This window comes from Balaenoptera ricei, chromosome 3 (assembly GCF_028023285.1).
Source record: "Balaenoptera ricei isolate mBalRic1 chromosome 3, mBalRic1.hap2, whole genome shotgun sequence".
NCBI lineage: Eukaryota > Metazoa > Chordata > Mammalia > Artiodactyla > Balaenopteridae > Balaenoptera > Balaenoptera ricei.
The window spans coordinates 102,606,425-102,628,796 of record NC_082641.1 but is presented as its reverse complement, the minus strand read 5'-3'; the positions used below and the strand labels follow the sequence as shown (position 1 = coordinate 102,628,796).

At 37.0% G+C, this 22,372-nt stretch overlaps 1 protein-coding gene across 5 annotated transcripts in view; it reads left to right on the top strand.

The window, feature by feature from the left end:
* Nucleotides 1-22,372, top strand: part of CEP120 (centrosomal protein 120) — a 77,902-nt gene that overhangs the window by 11,592 nt on the left and 43,938 nt on the right. For all 5 annotated transcript variants that reach the window (XM_059916956.1, XM_059916957.1, XM_059916954.1 and 2 more), the window contains 5 exons: nt 7,472-7,620; nt 15,343-15,540; nt 17,215-17,442; nt 18,414-18,630; nt 20,093-20,270. In XM_059916956.1, the coding sequence (XP_059772939.1) occupies nt 7,472-7,620; nt 15,343-15,540; nt 17,215-17,442; nt 18,414-18,630; nt 20,093-20,270 (970 nt within the window). The remainder of the gene's footprint in view (nt 1-7,471; nt 7,621-15,342; nt 15,541-17,214; nt 17,443-18,413; nt 18,631-20,092; nt 20,271-22,372) is intronic.

Genomic DNA, 22,372 nt, shown 5'->3' with positions numbered 1-22,372 from the left:
CTCTCCATTTATTTAGTTCTTCTTTGATTATATTTATCACAGTTTTATAGTTTACCTCATATAGATCTTCTGCATGCTTTGTTAGATTTATTCCTAAGTATTTAATTGTTTTGGGTGCTAATATAAATGGTATTTTATTTTATTTTTTGATGGTACATTTTTAAGAAGTTTTTATTTTATATTGGAGTATATTTGATTTACAGTGTTGTGTAACTTTCAGGTGTAGAGCAAAGTGATTCAGTTATACATATACGTATATCTATTCTTTTTCAAATTCTTTTCCCATTTAGGTTATTACAGAATATTGAGTAGAGTTCCCTGTGCTATACAGTAGGTCCTTGTTGGTTATCTATTTTAAATACAGTAGCGTGTATATGTCAGTCCCAAACTCCCAATTTATCCCTCCTCCCCACCTTTCCCCCTTGGTAACCATGAGTCTGTTCTCTAAGTTTGTAAGTCTCTGTTTTGTAAATAAGTTTATTTGTATCATTTTTTTAGTTTCCGCATATAAGTGGTATCATATGATATTAGTCTTTCTCTGTCTGACTTACTTCACTTAGTATGATAATCTCCATCTATATTGCTGCAAATGGCATTATTTCATTCTTTTTAATGACTGAGTAGTATTCCATTGTATATATGTACCACATCTTTTTTATCCATTCATCTGTGGATGGACATTTAGATTGCTTCCATGTCCTGGTTATCGTAAATAGTGCTGCAGTGAACGTTGGGGTACATGTGTCTTTTCAAGTTACGGTTTTCTCCAGATATATGCCCAGGAGTGGGATTGCTGGATCATATGGTTGCTCTAGTTTTACTCCATTGGTTTATTTTTGGTTTTATTTCCGTTACTGTAGGAGACGGATTGAAAAAGATATTCCTGCGATTTATGTCAAAGAGTGTTTTTCCTATGATTTCCTCTAACAGATTTATAGTATCTGGTCTTACATTTAGGTCTTTAATCCATTTTGAGTTATTTTTGTGTATGGTGTTAGAGAATGTTCTAATTTCAGTCTTTTATATGTAGCTGTCCAGTTTTCCCAGCACCACTTGTTGAAGAGACTGTCTTTTCTCCATTATATATTCTTGTCTCTTTTGTCGAAGATTAATTGACCATAGATGCGTGGGTTTATTTCTGGGCTTTCTATCCTGTTCCATTGATCTATATTTCTGTTTTTGCGCCAGTACCATACTGTTTTGATTACTGTAGCTTTGTACTATAGTCCGAAGTTGGGGAGCCTGATTCCTCCAGCTCTGTTTTTCTTTCTCAGGATTGCTTTGGCTCTTCGGGATCTTTTGTGTCTCCATACAAATTTAAAAATTTTTTGTTCTAGATCTGCAAAAAATGCCATTGGTAATTTGATAGGTATTGCATTAAATCTGTAGATTGCCTTGGGTAGTATAGTCATTTTGACAATATTGATTCTTCCAATTCAAGAATATGGTATATCTTTCCATCTGTTTGTGACGTCTTTGATTTGTTTCATCAGTGTCTTATAGTTTTCAGAGTACAGATCTTTGTCTTCTTAGGTAGGTTTATTCCTAGGTATTTTATTCTTTTTGATGTGATGGTAAATTGGATTGTTTCCTTAATTTCTCTTTCTGATCTTTCATTGTTAGTGTATAGAAATGCAAGAGATTTCTGTATATTAATTTTGTATCCTGCAACTTTACCTAATTCATTGTTGAGCTCTAGTAGTTTTCTGGTAGCATCTTTAGGATGTTCTATGTATAGTATCATGTCATCTGCACACAGTGACAGTTTTACTTCTTCTCTTCCAATTTGGATTCCTTTTATTTCTTTTTCTTCTCTGATTGCCGTGGCTAGGACTTCCAAAACTATGTTGAATAAAAGTGGTGAGGCAGAATGATTTCAGCTGTTCACGATTGTGAATGGTGTTAGCTCTGGGTTTGTCATATATGGCCCTTATTATGTTGAGGTAACTTCTTTCTGTGCCCACTTTCTGGAGAGTTTTTAATCATAAATGGGTATTGAATTTTGTGAAAAGCTTTTTCTGCATCTCTTGAGATGATCATATGGTTTTTATTCTTTAGTTTGTTAATGTGGTGTATCACACTGATTGATTTGCAGATATTGAAGAATCCTTGCATCCCTGGGGTAAATCCCACTTGATCGTGGTGTATGATCCTTTTAATATATTGCTGGATTTGGTTTGCTAGTTTTTTGTTGAGAATTTTTGCCTCTGTGTTCATCAGTGATATTGGCCTGTGTTCCTCCGTGGGTTTATCCTGCCTGGGACTCTCTGCACTTCCTGGATTTGAGTGTTTCCTTTCCCATGTTAGGGAAGTTTTCAGCTATGATCTCTTCAGATATTTTCTTGGGCCCTTTCTCTCTCTCTTCTCCTTCTGAGACCCCATGTAATGAGAATGTTGTTGCCTTTAATGTTGTCCCACGGGTCTCTTAGAATGTCCTCATATCTTTCCATTTTTTTTCCCTTTATTCTGTTCTGCAGCAATATATCCACCATCTGTCTTCCAACTCACTTATCCATTCTTCTGCCTCATTTATTTTGCTATTGATTCCTTCTAGTGTATTTTTTGTTTCAGTTCTTGTATCGTTCATCTCTGTTTGCTTGTTCAGTCTGCCTTCATTCTTTTTTGAGATCTTGGATCATCTTTACTATCATTACTCTGAATTCTTCTTCATGTAGATTGCATATCTCCACTTCACTTAGTAGTTCTTCTGGGGTTTTATCTTGTTCCTTCGTCTGGGACATACCCCTCTGGCATCTCATTTTGTCTAACTTTCTGTGATTGCGGTTTCTGTTGCACAGACTGCAGGGTTGTAGTTCTTGCTTCTGCTTTCTGCCCACTGGTGGATGAGGCCCAACTAAGAGGCTTGTGCAGGCTTCCTGGTGGGAGTGACTGTTTCCTGCCCACTAGTGGGTGGACCTGGGTCTTGACCCTCTGGTGGGCAGGGCTGTGTCAAGGGATTTGTTTAGCGGGAAGCTGTGGGCTCAGAAAGACTCAGCCTGTCTGCTGATGGGTGGGGCTGTGTTCCTGCCCTGTTGGTTGTTTGGCCTCAGGTGTCCCAGCATTGGAGCCTACAGGCTGTTGGGTGGGGCCAGATCTTGGGGAGAAAATTGCAGCCTCCAGGATGGCTCACGCCAGTGAGTACTCCCCAGAAGTACTGCCACCAATGTCTCTGTCCCTGTAGTGAGCCACAGCTGCCCCCTGCCTTTCCCGGAGACCCTCCGATACCAGCAGGTAGGTCTGGCCCAGGTGCCTATGAGATCACTGCTTTTTCACCTGGGTCCTGGTGTTCATGAGACTGTGTGTGCACCCTCCAAGAGTGGAGTTTCTGTTTTTTCTGGTCCTGTGGATTTCCTGCGATCAAACCCCACAGGCCTTCAAAGCCAGTTTGCTCTGGGGGCTCCTCCTTCCCACGCCAGACCTCCAGGCCAGGGAGCCTGACATGGGGCTCAGAACTTTCACTCCTGTGGGAGAACCTCTGTGATATAATTATTTTCCAGTTCGTGGGTCGCCCACCCAGTGGGAACGGGACTGAATTTGCGCCCCTCCTACCCTGTCTTTGTGGCTTCTCTGTCTTTGGATGTAGGATATCGTTCTTGGTAGGTTCCAGCATTGTTTTTGTTGATGGCTGTTCATCAGTTAGCTGTGATTTTGGTGTTTTCTTGGGAAGAGGTGAGCTTACATCCCCTACTTTGCCATCTTGTCTCCGTAGTGGTTAATTTTCTGTAAATGGTATTTTAAATTTCAAATGCCACTTGTTTATTATTGGTCTGTAGTGAAGCGATTGGCTTTTGCATATTAACCTTGTCTCCTGCAGCCTTGTTATAATTGCTTATTATTAGTTCCAGTAGTAGGTTTTTTTTGGTTTGTTTTTGTTTTCGGTCTTTCCATAGATGGTCATTCCACAGTTACTTGCAAACAAAGACAGTTTTGTGTCTTTCTTCCCAATCTGCATGACTTTGTTTCTTTTCTTGTGTTCCTGCATTAGCTAGGACTTACAGTGTGCTATTGAAAAGCAGTGGTGAAAGGGGACATCCTTGCCGTACTCCTGATCTTAGTGGGAAAGCTTCTCACCATTAAGTATGATGTTAGCTGTAGATTTTTTGTAGATGTTCTTTATCAGGTGAGGAGGTTACTCTCTATTTCTAGTTTGCAGAGTGTTTTATCATGAATGAGTGTTGGATTTTGTCAAATGCTTTTTCTGCATGTATTGATACAATCATGTGGTTTTTCTTCTTTAGCCTGTTGACGTGATGGATTACATTAATGGCTTTTTGAATGTTGAACCAGTCTTGTGTACCTTGAATAAATCCATTTGGTTGTGGTGTATAGTTCTTTTTACACATTGTGTTGATTTTATTGGCTAATACTTTGTTGAGGATTTTTACATCTGTGTTTATGAGATATTGGTCTGTTGTTTTCTTCTCTTGTAATGTCTTTGCTTGGATTTCATATTAGGATAATGCTAGTCTCATATAATGAGTTAGGAAGTATTCCCTCTGCTTCTGTCTTGTGGGAAAAAAAATTGTAGAGCATTGGTAATAATTTCTTCCTTGAATGTTAGGTAGAATTCACCAGTGAATCCATCTGGATCTGGTGCTTTTCTGTTCTCTGAAGTTATTGATTCAATTTCATTAAGTGATATAGGCCTATTCAGATTGTTTTCTTCTTGTGTGTGTTTTAGCAGATTGTGTTTTTGAAAGGAATTGTCCATTTCATCTAGGTTATCAAACTTGTGGGCATAAGAGTTGTTCATAGCATTCCTTTATTAAACTTTTAATGTCCATGGGAATCTGTAGTGATGTCCCCTTTTTCATTTCTGTTAATAGTAATTTGTGTCTTCTTTATTTTCTTAGGCTGGATAGATGCTTATTGATTTTATTGATCTTTTCAAAGAACCAGCTTTTGATTTTGTTAAATTTTTTCTCCATTGATTTCCTGTTTTCAATTTCATTGATTTTTGCTCTAGTTTTTATTATTTCTCTTCTTCTGCTTACTTTGGATTTAATTTGCTCCTCTTTTTCTATTTTCCTAAGATGGAAGCATAGATTATGGAGTTTTGTGGGTTTTTTGCCTTTTAGTGTACCTTGTAATTTTTTATTGAAAGATGGACATGATATACTGGGTAAAGGAAAATAGACTTTTAGTAATATAGTGGTAAGGGGGAGGGGAAGCATTCTATAGTCTTGTGATTAGGTTTCAGTCTTGGTGAGGCTGTGTCCCCTGTACTGTTTGGGCTTGTCTGATACTAGATTTTGGTTATGCATCTTTGGCAGGCCTATTAAGATGCTCTGTTCTCATTGCATCTTATCAGGTGGTGCACTATTTTCATTTAGTCTCATTACTGATTATGTTCACTTGATTACTTGATTATGGTGGTGTGTGTCTGTGTCCTCAACTATAAACTTACTTTTGTTTTCTTTTGTAATTAATAAATATTTTGTGGGGAAGAATTAGAAAATTAGAAAAATATTTATTCTTCATTATACCTTCAATTTATTCACTTATTTGTATTGTCTAAGTATGGACTTGACAGTTTTCTCTTTATTTAGTGGGTTATAATCTTTAACCATCATTGTTTGTCCCAGATTTGAGCATTGAGAACCCCTTCAAGCTTCTTCTTTTTCCTTTTTACTATCTCGATAATCCTTTGAGCTTTTTTTAAAAAAGTTTATTTATTTATTTATTTATTTGGCTGTGTTGTGTCTTAGTTGCAGCACATGGGATCTTCATTGTGGCATGCAGGATTTTTTGTTGTGGCACGCAGGCTCTTCGTTGCGGCTTGCGGGCTTCTCTCTAGTTGTGGTGCGGGCTCTAGAGTGCGCAGCCTCAGTAGTTGCAGCACATGGGCTCTCTAGTTGTGGTGCACAAGCTCTAGAGTGCGCGGACTCAGTAACTGTGGTGTGCAGGTTTAGTTGCCCTGCCGCATGTGGGATCTTAGTTCCCTGATCAGAGATCCAACCCACGTTCCCTGCATTGGAAGGCGGATTCTTAACCACTGGACCACCAGGGAAGTCCCTTTGAGCTTTTTTTTTTTTTTTTCCCTGATACAAGAAGATGGTCCAGGTTCATCTTATACTTTTCCTATCTCAGCCCTGGATTCAGCCGTTACTTTAAGGAGCCCTGCTTCTTTTTAGAAGAGAATGATGTTTACAAGTCAAGATCCAGCTGCTAGGTGTGCTGTTGGGGTGTTGTTCCCATGTATGTATACATACACACATATATATGCAGACACATGGATATATATACACAAACACACGTATATATACATACATACTTTATATATTGATTTGCCCATATATATACTGAACAACATATATTCACATTGACACGTTCAATCCTTTTAATCCTACACCACAAGATTTATCCTAGTGTTCTCCCTTTCTGATAATGCGAGACCTGTCATAGTTAGTATTTTGACCTCTTAAGCTCTGCTGACCTTACTATTTAATGGCTACCTTTATTAAAGTACTTAATTGTCAGGTACTGTGCTAAGTGCTTTTGTTATCTAATTTGATCTTCTCAACAACACTGTAAAAGCTTTGCAGAAGGAAAAATGGAGACTAAAGGAGATCTTATAATTTCCCCATACAACTACTGAATGACAGAACTAGGGTTGGAACTTTGGTCTATGTGAATGTAGTGTCTATACTCTTAACCATTAAACTATTTTTAGCCAGTGCTACTGTAAGCACATTTCTTTTGGCTTAACTCCTGAAGGAGTCGAGGATTGCTGGTTTACAGGGTATACATATATAAAATTTTGATAAGCCCTGATATATTACCCTCCAAAAGGTTGTACTAGTCTGTACCTACCAACATGGAGCGTGCCAACCTGCTGGCAATCTCCCTGACACTGAACATTGTCTATTATTTTAGTTTTGTGTAGTTTTGTTTTTTTCCTTAATCAGTTTTGAAAAACCCTTGTCCCTCTCCAGTCTCTTCATAACGAAGCCTATTTGATTATATCTGTTCTCTTCTCAAAATTGTTTTATTGTTTTCTCTTATTCTTAGAAAACTATTCAAATGTTTCAGCATGGCGTTCAAGGAGGCTCTTTATGATATGGCCTCTCCCCACTTTCTGTACCTGAGTCCTCACTCTATGATCCAGCATGCCACATCTATTTCAGTTCTCTAACCACATGCTTTCTCTTGCTTCTGAGTCTTTGTATATATTGTTTCTTCTGCCTAGAACACCGTTTTCCACTCCCTCATTCTCTGTCTAGTCACCTTGCTCTTTTTAGCCAAGTTTTGCTTATTTTTCAGTTTGCAGTTTAGATTCACTTCCTTCAGGCAACCTGTGATACCTTTTCTAACGTGGTTTATTAAATTGAAATCGAAGGAAACCTTGCTGAGATATTAACTGTATCTGTGAAAACTGCCAAGTAAATTAAAAAGCATAACCAGCTTTCAAAATCTTATACTGGTTTATGGCAAACTACAATGTAGTTTAATTGTGTTTTTTTCCATAAAGTACCCGCCAGCCTGTCTGGACTTGATGCAAAGGACATTGTGGCGGTGTTGAATGAGGAGGGAGGTTATCATCAGATCGGACCAGCAGAGTATTGTACTGACTTCTTCGTGATGTCCGTGACCATAGCATTCGCCACCCAGTTGGAGCAGGTGAGATGAGTGATTCATGAAGAACTTGAAAACATTTTATTTTTAAAATCTGTCTTTTAGGTATTAAAAAGCCTTGCAAGTAGACTTACAAAAATAATTTAGAAAAATGTTTTCTTTCATATCAGAAAGCATTTTTGTTTTAGGAAAAGAATAAATTGGGATGATCTTGGTAGTAAGAGAATAAATTAAATCTCTTAGAATTTAGAAGAAAGACCATAAATAAGCATTGTTTCACATTGTATTGTGTGACATTGTAAAGACTGTTATGAAATGATTTTTTTCTAAGTGTTAAATACTTTACTTTTTGGAGAAATACAATGTTGGGAACATTGTCTCAGTCAGACCTTAATAGCTGTCAGGTCTGGGATTAGATTTTACCTTATTTACACACTAACAAATTAGCCTAAATGCTGCCAGAAGACAGAAGATTCTTGGGTCAGAGAGAAAGGAGCATATTACTCTCAGCACAGCAAGCAACATGAATATCAGCATATTTCTTTCAGTTCCCCCTATCCCAAGTCCCATGGAGGTGACATAGAGGGTCCCAGGTGGTTGCTCCACACTCACTGGGAGTGTGTCACAGCTGAGGAACACAGAACTTAGGGAATGTACGACTTCTACTGTAAGTAGTCTAGGTCTTTGTCTGGGAAGACACGTTACTTTATCAAAGTTATGAGCTGCATAAACAGCGCTGGGAGATGGCCTGGGTAAGAGTGGTCAGGGCCTTGCATTCTTGTTACACTCGGCAAGAATGTGCAGGGATGCTCAGGGCCTGTGGCCGATTGCTTCCTCCCAACAATGGCTCAACACAAAAGTAGCTGTTATTTCATTGTCCTTTTCAGGATCGAGTCCAGTTTTTTTGACATTATGTTGATCTACAGCACCTGAAATAAATTACTACTTTAAAATATAGAGAATATGGCTTATGACTTTAAAATTTTTATCAGACTATTCACTTTCTTAGAGGTATACATTTCCCAGATAATCTGCATTCATAAGTGAAATATGAGTTAGTGACCACACTAAATCTTAGTAAGATCTATCAGGTAAAAGATTTTTCTCAGGAAATGTGTTTAGCTCTGTCACACTGAATTCATGCCCACTACAAAAAGTACTTTTTATATATACGTATTCTTTGAGCTTTACTCTTTCTCTCCCAATTTGGTACTGTCATTTTCTCACTGACACTATATATATGTGATTTTGTCTCTTTCCGTCAATTTCCTTTTTTTCCTCTCTTCATAAAGCTCTGCTTGTGGATTGCCCCGGCTTAATATGCCATGCTGGTTGGGGGGGTGGGGAGTTAGATGTCCACTGTCTGTTCATTAACCACATCAGAACACACATTAGATAGTGAGTCTACTGTGTTTTTACTGTGCTATTAAATACCTGCAAAGTATTTAAAATTGCTACTTTATTTTTAAAAATATTTTTTCAACTCCCTAGGAAGGCATAATTTTACTTGTGTTATATTTTGTGAAATAGGCATGTGTTCACTACTTTGCTAATGTTGTATTTAATCCTAGCACAACTTTAGGGGATTATTATTTTCACTTTTGAGATGAGGAAACCAAGTTTTGAGAAAGTTTTTTAGCTAGTAAATATCCTAGGAATTTCTGGCCATATGGTCACTCTCCACATTCTCTTGTTCCCATATTTTGCTCTCTTGCCTCTGAAGGGGTTTTGGAGTAAGATCAATTTGAGTTGGAATCTAATTCTCACTACTTACTGGCTTCTTTAACTTAGGCAACCTACTTAACCTTTCTCAGGCTTGAATTTTCTCAGTTGTATGGTGGCAGTAGTACCAGCCTTGTGGGTGTGCATGAGGAATGAGATAAAACTAATGTGCTTAACATGTAGTTTGTATGTGTGAACCTATATTTATATAGTGAAAGCTTGTGGGTAATTGACCTACTGAATCCACAACTAAAACTAATACAGTTCTTGGTAATACAAAGTAACTTTTTAGGAAAAGTCACTCAGTTTAGTTAAAAATAAAAAAACAGATTGATGTCTGGCAAGCTATTTGCTATCTCCGATAAAAATTAAGCCAAGTAGGTTCCTCAAAAGATTAAACAGAATTACCATAGAACCCAACAGTTTCACTACTGGGTATATATCAAAAGAATTGAAAACAAGGTATTCAAATAAAAACTTGTACGTGAATGTTCATAGCACTATTTACAATATCCCAGAATACCACAGAAATAACCCAGATGTCCATCTATGGATGAATAGATTAACAAAATAAATAAATGAATACACACACACACACACACACACACTCTCTCTGGAGTATTATTTAACTATAAAAGAAATAAAGTACTGATACATGCTACAACAAGGATGAATGTTGTAAACATACTGAGTGAGATAAGCCAGACACAAAAGGTCACATACTGTTTGAGTCCATTTATATAAAATATCCAGATAGGCAGACCCATAGAGACAAAACGCAGATTTGTGGTCACCAGGGGAGGGAGAAGTTATGGGGGAGCGGCATGGGAGGGGCTGCTCAGTGGTTCTGGTGTTTCTGTTTGGGGTGATGGAAAAGTTCTGGAACTAGGTAGTGGTGATGGTTGCACAACATTGTGAATGTACTTACTGAACTGTACAGTTTTTAATGGTTAAAATGATAAATTTTCTGTTATGTGTATTTTACAATAATTTTTTAAAACACAAAAAATTAAGCCCAATAATTTATTCATCCCTTGATACTGCTTAGTATTACTTGTTTGCTTTTTTCACTCTTTATGGACAAGTCAAGGATTTTAAAAAATAGCAGTTTAGTTTTTTTCTTCTCAAGCTAGTCAAAGGTAGTGTGAGAAAGCATCTAGCAATAAACAAACATACCTTTCGGATGCAAATAAGTGACTTAGAACATTGATACTGTAAGGTAGTAGAATGCAGGAATGAAATTAGAGTAAGAATACTGGATTGTGATAACCTTGCTTCCTTTTTAAATATTGAAATTAGGGCAAAAAACCTGTTTCTAAATCCAAGGATGATAAAGGATTTTTAAAAGCATCTCTTCTCTTAGTGGGAATTACTTAGAGTTAAATGTGCTATGAAATATTAAAGGGCTATCTTTTTTTCTTAAAATTTTTATTGCTTTCTGACTATGGAAGAAAGGAAAAGAAAATGAAAGTCTCTTTTAATTAAACTCCTCAGAAATAATCACCCATAAGGGCAGTATATTCTTTTCCTCAGGTATTTTTCCATTCACATAATAGCTGACTATGTGCTAGGCAGACTTGTAGAAGTGAACATGTATTATCTCTTTTAATCCTTCCAAGAACCCTAAGAGAAATGGAGGTTCAGAGTGATTAAGTACTTGTCTAAAGTCTCATAGCAAGCCATTGGTGGAACCAAAGTTGAGGGTCGGGGCTTACTCCAGAATTTGTGCTCTCAACAACTAAAAGTGTATAAGTGCTGGCTCTCAATAAATATAAATCTACATGATTAAAATCCACATGTAACATCCAGAACATTATTTAGGCTTGCCCCATGGTAGTAAGTAATAAATAAATCTCTTGTCCATAAAAAAAAAAAAAAAAAAAAATCCACATGATTAAAATCTAATCAAACAAATACATTTTAAAGTATAGGATTAAAGTAATAACTTGCTTTGTATTTAAAATATAATATAAAATAAATAACTTTATTGACTATTTACTGTGTGCTCAGTACTGGGTTGTTTTAATGTAAGTGGTTAGTACTTTTATTTTCACAGACTTACAGACTTACAAACTGTCCTGTAAGTATTTTTGACCTAAAAATATTTTAGATAACTTTCATGTCACTATATCATTATTTAGGAGCCATATTGTATGATAACTATAATATATTTAAGCCATCTCCTGTTGCAGAACATGTCAATTACTTATAGTTTGTTACTTTTAACAATGTGCTAGCAAACATTAAAGGTCTGTTAGAAGGTATTTTGCATTTTATGGGACAAGCATCCCATGTCTTCATGTCACGTGGCCAGGAAACTACCAGCTTTGAGAAGTAACACTCCTAGTATGGAAGACATCCTTTTTTTTTTTTTTTTAATTTTGTATTAGACTATAGTTGATTTACAATGTCGTGTTAGTATCAGGTGTACAGCAAAATGATTCAGTTATACATACATATATGTATATATTCTACTTAATTTACTACAGAATATTGAGCAGAGTTCCCTGTGCTATACAGCAGGTCCTTGTTGGTTATCTGTTTTAAATATAGTACTGTGTATATGTCAATCCCAAACTCCCAATTTATCCCTCCTGCCCACCTTTCCCCTTTGCTAACCATAAGTTTATTTTCCATGTCTGCAAATCTGTTTCTGTTTTGTAAATAAGTTCATTTGTATCATTTTCCCCCCCGCATATAAGTGATATCATATGATATTTGTATTTCTCTGTCTGACTTACTTCACTTAGTACGATAATCTCTAGGTCCATCCATTTTGCTGCAAATGGCAGTTTCATTTTTTTTTAATGGCTGAGTAATATTCCATTGTATATGTGTACCACATCTTCTTTATCCATTCATCTGTCGATGGACATTTAGGTTGTTTCCGTGCCTTGGCTATTGTAAACAGCACTGCAGTGAACATTGTGGTGCATGTATCCTTTCAAACCATGGTTTTCTCTGGATAAATGCCCAGGAGTGGGATTGCTGGATCGTATGGTTGCTCTATTTTTTAGTTTTTTAAGGAAACTCCCTACTGTTCCCCTCTGAGCATATTTGTGTGTGGATGATTTACTACCTTTACTTTATGTTTGCCTTTACTGGTGAGCCTTCCCATTTGTAATTTTCTTGTTTCTAGTTGTGTCCTTTTCTTTTCTACCTAGAGAAGTTCCTTTAGGATTTGTTGTAAAGCTGGTTTGGTGGTGCTGAATTCTCTTAGCTTGTGCATGTCTGTAAAGCTTTTGATTTCTCTATCAAATCTGAACAAGAGCCTTACTGGGTAGGGTATTCTTCGTTGCAGGTTTTGCCCTTTCATCACTTGAAATATATTGTGCTACTCCCTTCTGGCGTGCAGAGTTTCTGCTGAAAAATCAGCTGATAACCTTATGGGGATTCCCTTGTATGTTATTTGTTGCTTTTCTTTGTTGCTTTTAATATTTTCTCTTTGTCTTTAATTATTGTCAGTTTGATTAACGTGTCTCTGTATGTTCCTCCTTGGGTTTGTCCTGCCTGGGCCTCTGCATATCCTGGACTTGGGTGACTATTTCTTTTCCCATGTTAGGGAAATTTTCAGTTATTATCTCTTCAAATATTTTCTCATGTCCTTTCTTTCTTTTTCTGGGACCCCTATACAGTGAGTCCCCTACATACGAATGAGTTCTGTTCTGAGAGTGCATTTGTAAGTCCTATTTGTTTGTAAGTCCAACGAAGTTAGCCTAGGTACCCAACTAACACAATCAGCTGTATAGTACTGTACTGTAATAGGTTTATAATACTTTTCACACAAATAATACATAAAAAACAGAAAAGAAAACATTTTTAATCTTACAGTATAGTACCTTGAAATGTATGGTAGTACAGTACAACAGCTGGCATACAGGGGCTGGCATCAAGTGAACAGGCAAGAAGAGTTACTGACTGGAGGAGGGAGAGGAGGTGGGAGATGGTAAATCTGAAGGATTATCAGCAATAGGAGACGGAGGGTAAGCTGCAGTTTCACTCATGCCTGACATTGATGGCACAGGTTCTGGTTCCTTGGTGGAACCAGATGCATGTTCGCATCTTTGAAAGTTCGCAACTTGAAAGTTCGTATGTAAGGGACTTACTGCATTGCGAATGTTGGTGCTCTTAATGTTGTCCCAGAGGCCTCTGAGAGTGTCCTCACTTCTTTTCATTCTTTTTTCTTTATTCTGCTCCGTGGTTGTGATTTTCACCATTCTTTCTTCCAGGTCACTTATCTGTTCTTCTGCCTTGTTTATTCTGCTATTGATTCCTACTAGTGTATTTTTCTTTTCAGTTATTTTATTGTTCATCTCTGTTAGTTCTTCAGATCTTCTAGCTCTCTGTTAAACATTTTTTGTATCTTCTCAGTCTGTGGCTCCATTCTTTTTCCAAGACCTTGGATCATCTTTCCTATCGTTACTCTGAATTCTTTTTCGTGTAGATTGCCTATCTCCACTTCACTTACTCGTTCTTTTGGGGTTTTATCTTGTTCCTTTGTCTGGGACATATTCCTCTGTCATGTCATTTTGTCTGTCTTTCTGTGATTGCGGTTTCCATTCTGCAGACTGCAGGGTTGTAATTCTTATGGCTTCTGCTCTCTGCCCCCTGGTGGATGAGGCTGGTCTTAGTGGCTTGTGCAGGCTTCCTGGTGGGAAGGACTGGTTCCTACCCACTGGTGGGTGGACTCGGGTCTTGTCCCTCTGGTGGGCAGGGCCATGTCAACGGGTGTGTTTATTGGGAAGTTGTGGGCTCAAGAAGGCTTTATAAAGCAGCCTGTCTGCTGATGAGTGGGGCTGTGTTGGTTGCTTCGCCTGAGGCATCCCAGTACTGGAGGCTACAGGCTGTTGGATGGGGCCAGGTCTTGGTGAGAAAATGGTGGCTTCTGGGAGGGCTCCTGCCAATGGGTACTCCCCAGAAATACAACCACCAGTGTCTTTATCTCAGTAGTGAGCTACAGCCAACCCCTGCCTCTACAAGACCCTCCAATACCAGCAATTAGGTCTGGCCCAGGTTCTTATGAGGTCACTGCTCTTTCCCCTGGTTCCTGGTACACACAAGACCTAGTGTGCACTCTCCAAGAGAGGAGTTTCTGTATCCCCTGGTCCTGTGGATTTCCTGCGATCAAATCCCTCTGGCCTTCAATGCCAGATGCCTTGCGGGCTCTGCCTCCCGATTCCAGACCCCCAGGCTGGGGATTGTGATATGGGGCTCAAAACTTTCACTCCAGTGGGAGAACCTCTGAGATATAATTATTTTGCAGTTTGTGGGTTGCCCACCCAGCAGGTATGGGATTTGATTTTATCGTGATTGTTCCCCTCCTACCATCTCCTTGTGGCTTCTTGTTTGTCTTTGGATGTAGGATATCTTTTTTGGTAGGTTCCATCTTTTTTTTTGTCGATGGTTGTTCAGCAGTTAGTTGTGATTTTGGGTGTTTTCTTGAGAAGAGGTGAGCTCATGTCCTACTCTGCCATCTTGTTCCACCCCCAGTAAACATTTCATTTGTGAAGGGCTCCATCTTCCCCCTGCAGCAGCTCCTTACAGTGGGTGGAAGACAGCCTTTTGTAACTTAATTTATAGGTCTCCAAGTTTTGTAAGAGTAGCTACAAAGCTTTTATTTTCCCATCAAAAGAAGTTATAGTAAATAGCTTGGATTAAGGTTTTTTAAAAACCTTCTCTCATTTACGGAGAGGATGGTGGAGTAAGGATATGTGGAAATAAGGAAAGCTCAGTGTAAAATATTTGACCACTTTCTTCTAAAAGAACTTTTATGGAGTTTTCATCGAGTAGTTGAATGAAACATAAGCTTTAAAACAACATTAATGTATAAAAATATTTTAGTCTCTTTGTGCTTGTGTAAGATAAACCTTTAAAAATTAAACTAGTGATTTGGTAGTAATTTGGCAGAGATTTAGAAATTTTGAGTTATTAATTTAAGGCTTGAAATAAATCATTTTAGCAAATATTTTTGGAGTTTCTCAGACATCTTTAAGGATGTTTAGTGGTTTATAAAGTAATAATCCTTTTTTTTTCTTAAATATTTAGTTAATTCCATGTACCATGAAACTTCCAGAAAGACGGCCTGAGTTTTTCTTTTACTATTCTTTACTGGGAAATGATGTTACAAATGAACCCTTCAATGATTTGATCAACCCAGACTTTGAGCCAGAGAGAGCATCTGTTCGAATACGTAGCAGTATAGAAATTCTTCGTGTTTACCTGGCTCTTCAGTCTAAACTACAGGTAGGTACGGCAGAAAATTGTTTCTTATGAGATGATTTTTTAAGCATTAAAGAGGTACCCAAACTCTGTCTTATTTCTGAAGTGGATATCATATTTCTGCCACATCTTTTAATTTTTTAGGAATTATCCTGACTTGTACAGTCACAGCATGACAGTTATTTCAGAATTTTAGGAGATATACCGCCTTACTTTGTTACTGTGGAAAGAGGTAGATCAGTTATCGGTCATTTATAATAAAAAGTTGTACCTGGAGCTTAAAGCTGCGGGCACCAGGCAGGTTTTATTATTGTTAGTGGAGATTAGCTGTCACCACACAGATCACACTCTAGATTTCAGAATTTATACACCTTATTGCTATTAAAATCAAAGAGATAAAACAACTTTCTAAAACCTGTTCTTGAATTTGGTAGTTTTGTAAACCAATTTTAAATTGGACTTTATTTAAAAGTGAACCTTATCTAGTCCAAAATTACTTTTCTGTTTGTTATGATTAATTTTAATCAGACTGAAATGGGTGGTGAAGTAGGGTGGGGTAGTCATTTTTTTATAGTAAAGTGATCATTCATTAGACTTTGCTTGCGTTTTGAGTGGATAGTGAAAAGAGGCATTAAGAAATTTTAGTGGAACTAAATTTTAGAGGTGGTTCTGCTAAATCCAAGGTATTTAGAAAGTTGAAGGTTATATAAAATGATGAAATGCAGGAAAAAAGCACTTTGAATTTTATCTTATAAAATTCCTTACCAAAACTATTGACTTATTTATTAGTTTGATTCTCATGGACATTTAAGTCATAAAAATCCTTTCTCTCCAGCCCATTAAAAATATCACACCTAATAACATTAGGACTGTTATAGGTCATTGCTGATAGTAGAATTAAAAGTATTTTTATGTAATGACTGCATATTGTTCATATGAATATTAGGTTTGCTGTGGCTTCAATGTAGTAAGGGAAAAGAATAGTTATGTGACACATATCTGGAGCAGCCTTTCTTTTTTTCTTTCTTTTTTTTTTTTTTTGGTAGTTGCAAAAGGTGGTAATGTTGAAGTTTTGATTAGCTAGCAGTGATTAATGGTACATTCCACCACCCCAGAGGTATTCTCTTTTACCTTTCACTGTTAAGCACTCTGTTTTATGTATAAAGTTTGAAAAGCAAGAAAAAAGAGAAAGAAACATTCATGATGTTTTGTGGGTGAATAAAACAGAATTATTTGAGGTTCTTTAATTTCCAAATAGGGCTGGACCCACTCACTTATTTTTTAAGAACTGTGTTTAATGTTATAATGGAAATAGAAAAGATGCTTGATGTATTTGTTTTCCGTTTAAATTCATATATTGATGATATAATTTGCATATGTAATATAGCATAGTAAAATATTAAAGTAACCATAGCTCACCAAAGAGACAGAACAGACAAGGTGATAACATAGGAGTGTACAGTAGTGAAAGGAAAAATGAAAAGAATTAATAACTTTATTATTGAGTTCTGGGTAAATTTTGTGCTTTAGCAACAGTTTTAACAATCATGTGTGAGTATCTTAGTCACTGCAGGTCAATAAGATAATCTGCATTCTGCTTTCCTTCTATGGATCATTTTATAACTTTTTGTTAAGTTTGTGTGTTTAGAATAAAGGAGAAAATATAAAGCCTGATTTTGATTTTCCCTGTCATATTAGATCCACCTCTGCTGTGGAGACCAGTCACTTGGAAGTACAGAAATACCCTTAACCGGACTACTGAAAAAGGGTAGTACAGAAATCAACCATCGCCCAGTCACAGTTGAAGGTGCTTTTACTCTTGACCCTCCAAACCGAGCCAAACAAAAGCTTGCACCTGTTCCTGTGGATTTGGCCCCCACTGTGGGAGTGTCTGTGGCTCTGCAGAGAGAAGGCATAGATGCCCAGGCAAGTAGTGACCCTCCTTCCCCTCCTCCAGCTTCTTCGATGTAGTTCATGATTAGTCACAAAAGTTGAGCTTCAGAAGCATTACCCCACATAAGAAAGTATTTATTACTCTTAGGTAGTGGCCTTCATTATATGATAACCTCCTCTCCAAAAAGACCCTTTTGAGAAGTGCTGTGGCTTCTGCCGCATTTCACAGGTGACACTGTCCAGAGCCCTTCAGTCCAGTCTTTTCATGTAGTGAAAACCATTCCCCACACCCCCAGCTCGTAGTCAGTGACTGTGGCAGAAGAGGGACTACGGTAGAAGAGAATATTTTTAGACCCAGTTTCTGGTAATCTGCGTTAATGGATCCTTTTTGGTTGACTCAGCCTTAGCTAAGATAAGGTTTTTGGCTCAGTGTTTTATAGTCCTCATACTGTCTCTAGGCAATAGAGACATTTATTTGAATATATATGTTTTTTGATTATATATAGCCCCAGAATCAACTTTAGTGTCATGTTCTTTTAAAGAACTGATTTTTATGTAGGCTGTGAACTGAAGTGAGAGTTTAAAAAGACATATATGCATGTATTTTTAGAGGATAGTGGAGCAAAGGAAGAAAATCATACTAGACTTCTGGGTTTTTGGTTTTTTGTTTGTTTTTTAGTAATACAGACCTCCTTTGTATTGCTTTGGTAGGAATAACTATTCCCAAGGACACCTATGCCTGACTTCTTTTATTGAATATCCCTTCTTATGCATTAGGATGCATTTTGATGCGGAGCTCTGGATATCATATTTCCTTCCTGTTCATCTTCCTTTTTCTGGTCCTAGATGCTATAAGAAAATTTGCAAATTATGAAGAGAAATAGACTAGGAATATCCAAACTGGGAAAGGAAGCTAATATTTTTTAAAAACAACATCACGATTTTTGCTTAATTATGAAGGAAAGTTCTTTGCAAATTATACTTTATTTAAAAATTGTTTTTAGTCTTTAATTGAATTAAAGACCCAGAATGAACATGAGCCACATCATTCAAAGAAGACAGTTTTCACCCCCACAAAGGAGAAGACACACACTGGGCCCAAGTCTCCACGCGTGTCCCCTGTTCCACCTCACAGTCAGTCACCTCCAACAAGAGACGACGCAACAGAAAGTGAAGTGGAAAGCTTACAGTATGATAAGGACACAAAACCCAATCCAAAGGGTAAGGTATTCTTTTCACAGATCTGTCTTTTAGGTATAGATTTTTCAGCCATCTAATAAATGATTGTGCGAGTTTTCATGGGTGCTAAGTAAAAATTGTGAGTTTTTTAAAGAGCCAATGTAAAAAAAAAGAATCAGATGAAAGTAATTGAAATTTACTTAACTTCATAGTAGAATTTGCTAAAAGGTAAGAGAATTTTTCATTTATTTTCATACTAGAAATAGTAGCTTCTTCAAAAGAAATTAAAGAATATAATTCTTTCTAATAGATTGTTAGCCAACTTTTCAGTATCTCAATTTCACTGGAATTTTAGAGAAAAGAGATACTAACTGCCTCTTACAGTAAACTTAAAATAATCATTTTTGATCCTAAAGTCGAGACAGTCTGAGAATGCATATTTATCTGGTCTTATAAAAATTATCCATCTGTTACGTAAGAATCTACAGTTAAATTTAGTAGTACAAGTTGTAAGAGCAGTGGTGGATTAGGAGTTAGAAGTTTGGGTGCAAGTTATAGGTCTGTCACTGAGTAGCTATAGGACTTGGGCCATTCATTAAACATCTCTGGTGTATAATAGGATTGGACTAGATACCTCTGTCTTTTCAAGTTTTAGTTTTTTTGTTTGTTTTTAATTTTTGTTGGAATATAGTTGATTTACAAAGTTATGTTAGTTTCAGGTGTACAGCAAAGTAAATCAGTTATACATATACATATATCCACTCTTTTTTAGATTCTTTTCCCATACAGGCCATTACAGAGTATTGAGTAGAGTTCCCTGTGCTATACAGTAGGTCCTTATTAGTTATCTATTTTATATATAGTAGTGTGTCTATGTCAATCCCAATCTCCCAGTTTATCCCTTCCCCTCCCCTTTCCCCCTTGGTGACCGTAAGTTTGTTTTCTACATCTGTGACTCTATTTCTGTTTTGTAAATAAGTTCATTTGTACCATTTTTTTAGATTCCACATATAAGCAATATCATATGATATTTGTCTTTCTCTGTCAAGTTTTAGTTTTTTGTTAGACATAGTCTAACAAACTACTTTTTAAACCCTAACCAAACTACTTTTTAAAAAGTGATGTAATTATATCTGCAGTAAGTCTCAAATACAACCCTTCAAATACTAAGCTATATTCACCTGTCTCTTAGAAATATTAGTGCCTGCCAGGCTGCTATCATACATTACTGCATCGGTACTGTATGCTTTTATGTTTTGCAATATATGTTGAGAGTGAGAGTAAGCTCTTTTTTTTACACAGTTCTATAATGGGAATTAAAGCCTACATAATATTGGACAAGTCACTTTAAGAAGTTTATGCCTCAATTCATATGTTTATAAAATCAGATAGTCAAGTCTTTGCTTGAAGGTAAATTAGATGATATCTTTAAATTATCTGAATAACTTAAGAGAAATTGTTAGCAAATGGAATTTTTTAAAAAAAATTTTTATGTTCATTTTAGCTGTCAGTTCTTCTGAACCTGCTTTACTGGCCCAGCCAGTGACTACATCCATTGCTTCAGGAACAGCTTCAGGACAGAAAATTGCTGTTCCTGCAACATCACATCATTTTTGCTTTTCAATAGACTTAAGGAGTATCCGTGATTTGGAAGTTGGTTTTCCAGTCAACTGTATATTAAGGTATGATTTGATTTTGTTTCAATATATTTTCTGAGGAGAAATGCCTTTCCTCTGTTTGGGGTTTGCAGAGGAGAAATGTCACCAAAGAAGTTATGACATTTGTTAAATCAGTGGACTAAAAGGGTGTAAGGCTATTATGTCCTAATGACTTTGAACTTAATCAAAGGTGGCATTGGTAGTATGAGAGGTAACAGTCTTGCTAATAATTGTAGGTATTGATAATAATTTGTTAATGTTCCTTTTTAAAATATAGTGACTCTTGAAGTTAAAAATGTATCGTTTCCAGAAAAGGTGCCATAGATCAAAATGATGGGAGTATAGTATCTGATTTTTCTATAAAACTGTGTTATAATGGGAGGTTATAGTCTTAATACCTACCTTTTATACCTATGACTCTAAAAACCATACCTAATGAACTGGAAGTGGAATGTGTCCACACTGTTCAATTTAGAGAATTGAAATATATATTTCAGTCAGTTAAATGGCTTTTACATAATGGCTTGTTTTGTTTTGTTTTTTTTAATTAATTTATTTTTGGCTGCGTTGGGTCTTCGTTGCTGAGCTTGGGCTTTCTCTAGTTGTGGCGAGTAGGGGCTACTCTTTGTTGCGGTGCATGGGCTTCTCATTGTGGTGGCTTCTCTTGTTGTGGAGCACAGGCTCTAGGTGTGCGGGCTTCAGTAGTTGTGGCATGTGGGGTCCGGTAGTTGTGGCTCGCGGGCTCTCGCACAGGCTCAGTAGTTGTGGCACACGGGCTTAGTTGCTCTGCGGCATGTGGCATCTTCCCGGACCAGGGATCGAACCCGTGTCCCATGCATTGGCAGGCGGGAAGTCCAGGACCAGGGAAGTCCCCATAATGGCTTGTTCTTAATAATATTACATTTCCATAGACTTTGTGGCTAATATATATATTAAATATAATATAATTATGTGTTTTAGTTTGGCGTCTTTAGGTCCTCATAAATTACCTTGGAACAAGCATTAGCATTTGTAATAAAATTTTTGGTCTCTATGTGATTAAAATGAGAAAATCAGAAAATCTTCCATCATCTTGGATTGCCATTCCCAGGAATGTCAGCAACTTCTCATTGGTTCCTGCTGTTATTTGAGGCATGTCTGCCTTTCAAATGCATAAATCAACTCCTACTTGTATCTAATTTTTCAGTTGTTTGATTCCTTATCAAGTTGTTTCCAAAGTCCTCTGAGCTTTGGTGTGAATAATGGACAGAACCAAAGGGACCCAGCACTGAGTTCACACGGCGAAGTCATAGAATGGAAGTTTGTCCTCACAGCTTAAGTTCTGCATTTTACCTCATGTTAGAGGCTGAGAATCATGACTAAACTGTTGTTTTTTTAAAAATTGAAAGCCAGGAAAAAGTTTTCTGCTATAGACATAGCTTTTCTCACAGGGTTTATATAACATAGAAGCGTCCCTTTTTCTCTCCTGCTGCTACTGGAGAAACTGATCTTAGGACACTTAGAGATGATGTTGGCCAGAAGCACAGGGATGATCTGAGATTGGATGCTGTGAGGGAGGAGCCTTGAACAAGCCCAGTTAGAAAGCACATATTAGTTTTTGTGTTTCCTGCTTGCCATAGGGCCACTTGTTTAATCATTAAGTGCCTACATTATGCCAACAGTTTGTCTGGTATTAGGGCATGGGGCATATAAACAAAGAGCTCAATCTAGTGAAGAAGACAGAGTCAGAAATATGTCAGTACATGAGGGAGGCTACTAATTCACTTGACAAAGAAAAGGGAAAGAATATACTACACCGAGGAAAGAGGTATGATCCACTTAATACTCTATAGAAATCACTTGAGGACTACTGCTTCTGTCTTTGATTTATTTTAAGGCTTTTTTTTTTTTTTAATGCTGGGCATTTTATGTTTGATAGATTTTATGTTATCATGCTCTGCGATGATATGAAATTGTAGTGTACAGTTGTCTAATGGAATTTGTGAGATAACTGATATTAGAAAAAGTTTAATGTGTTTGCTTTTTTTTTTCTTTTAAATCACTACATCTGTAGTAGGGGGTTAAATTTCTAGGGGATGAGGTCTCTGAGATGACCTAAATTCAGTTTATGTAATTGTGTAGGAATT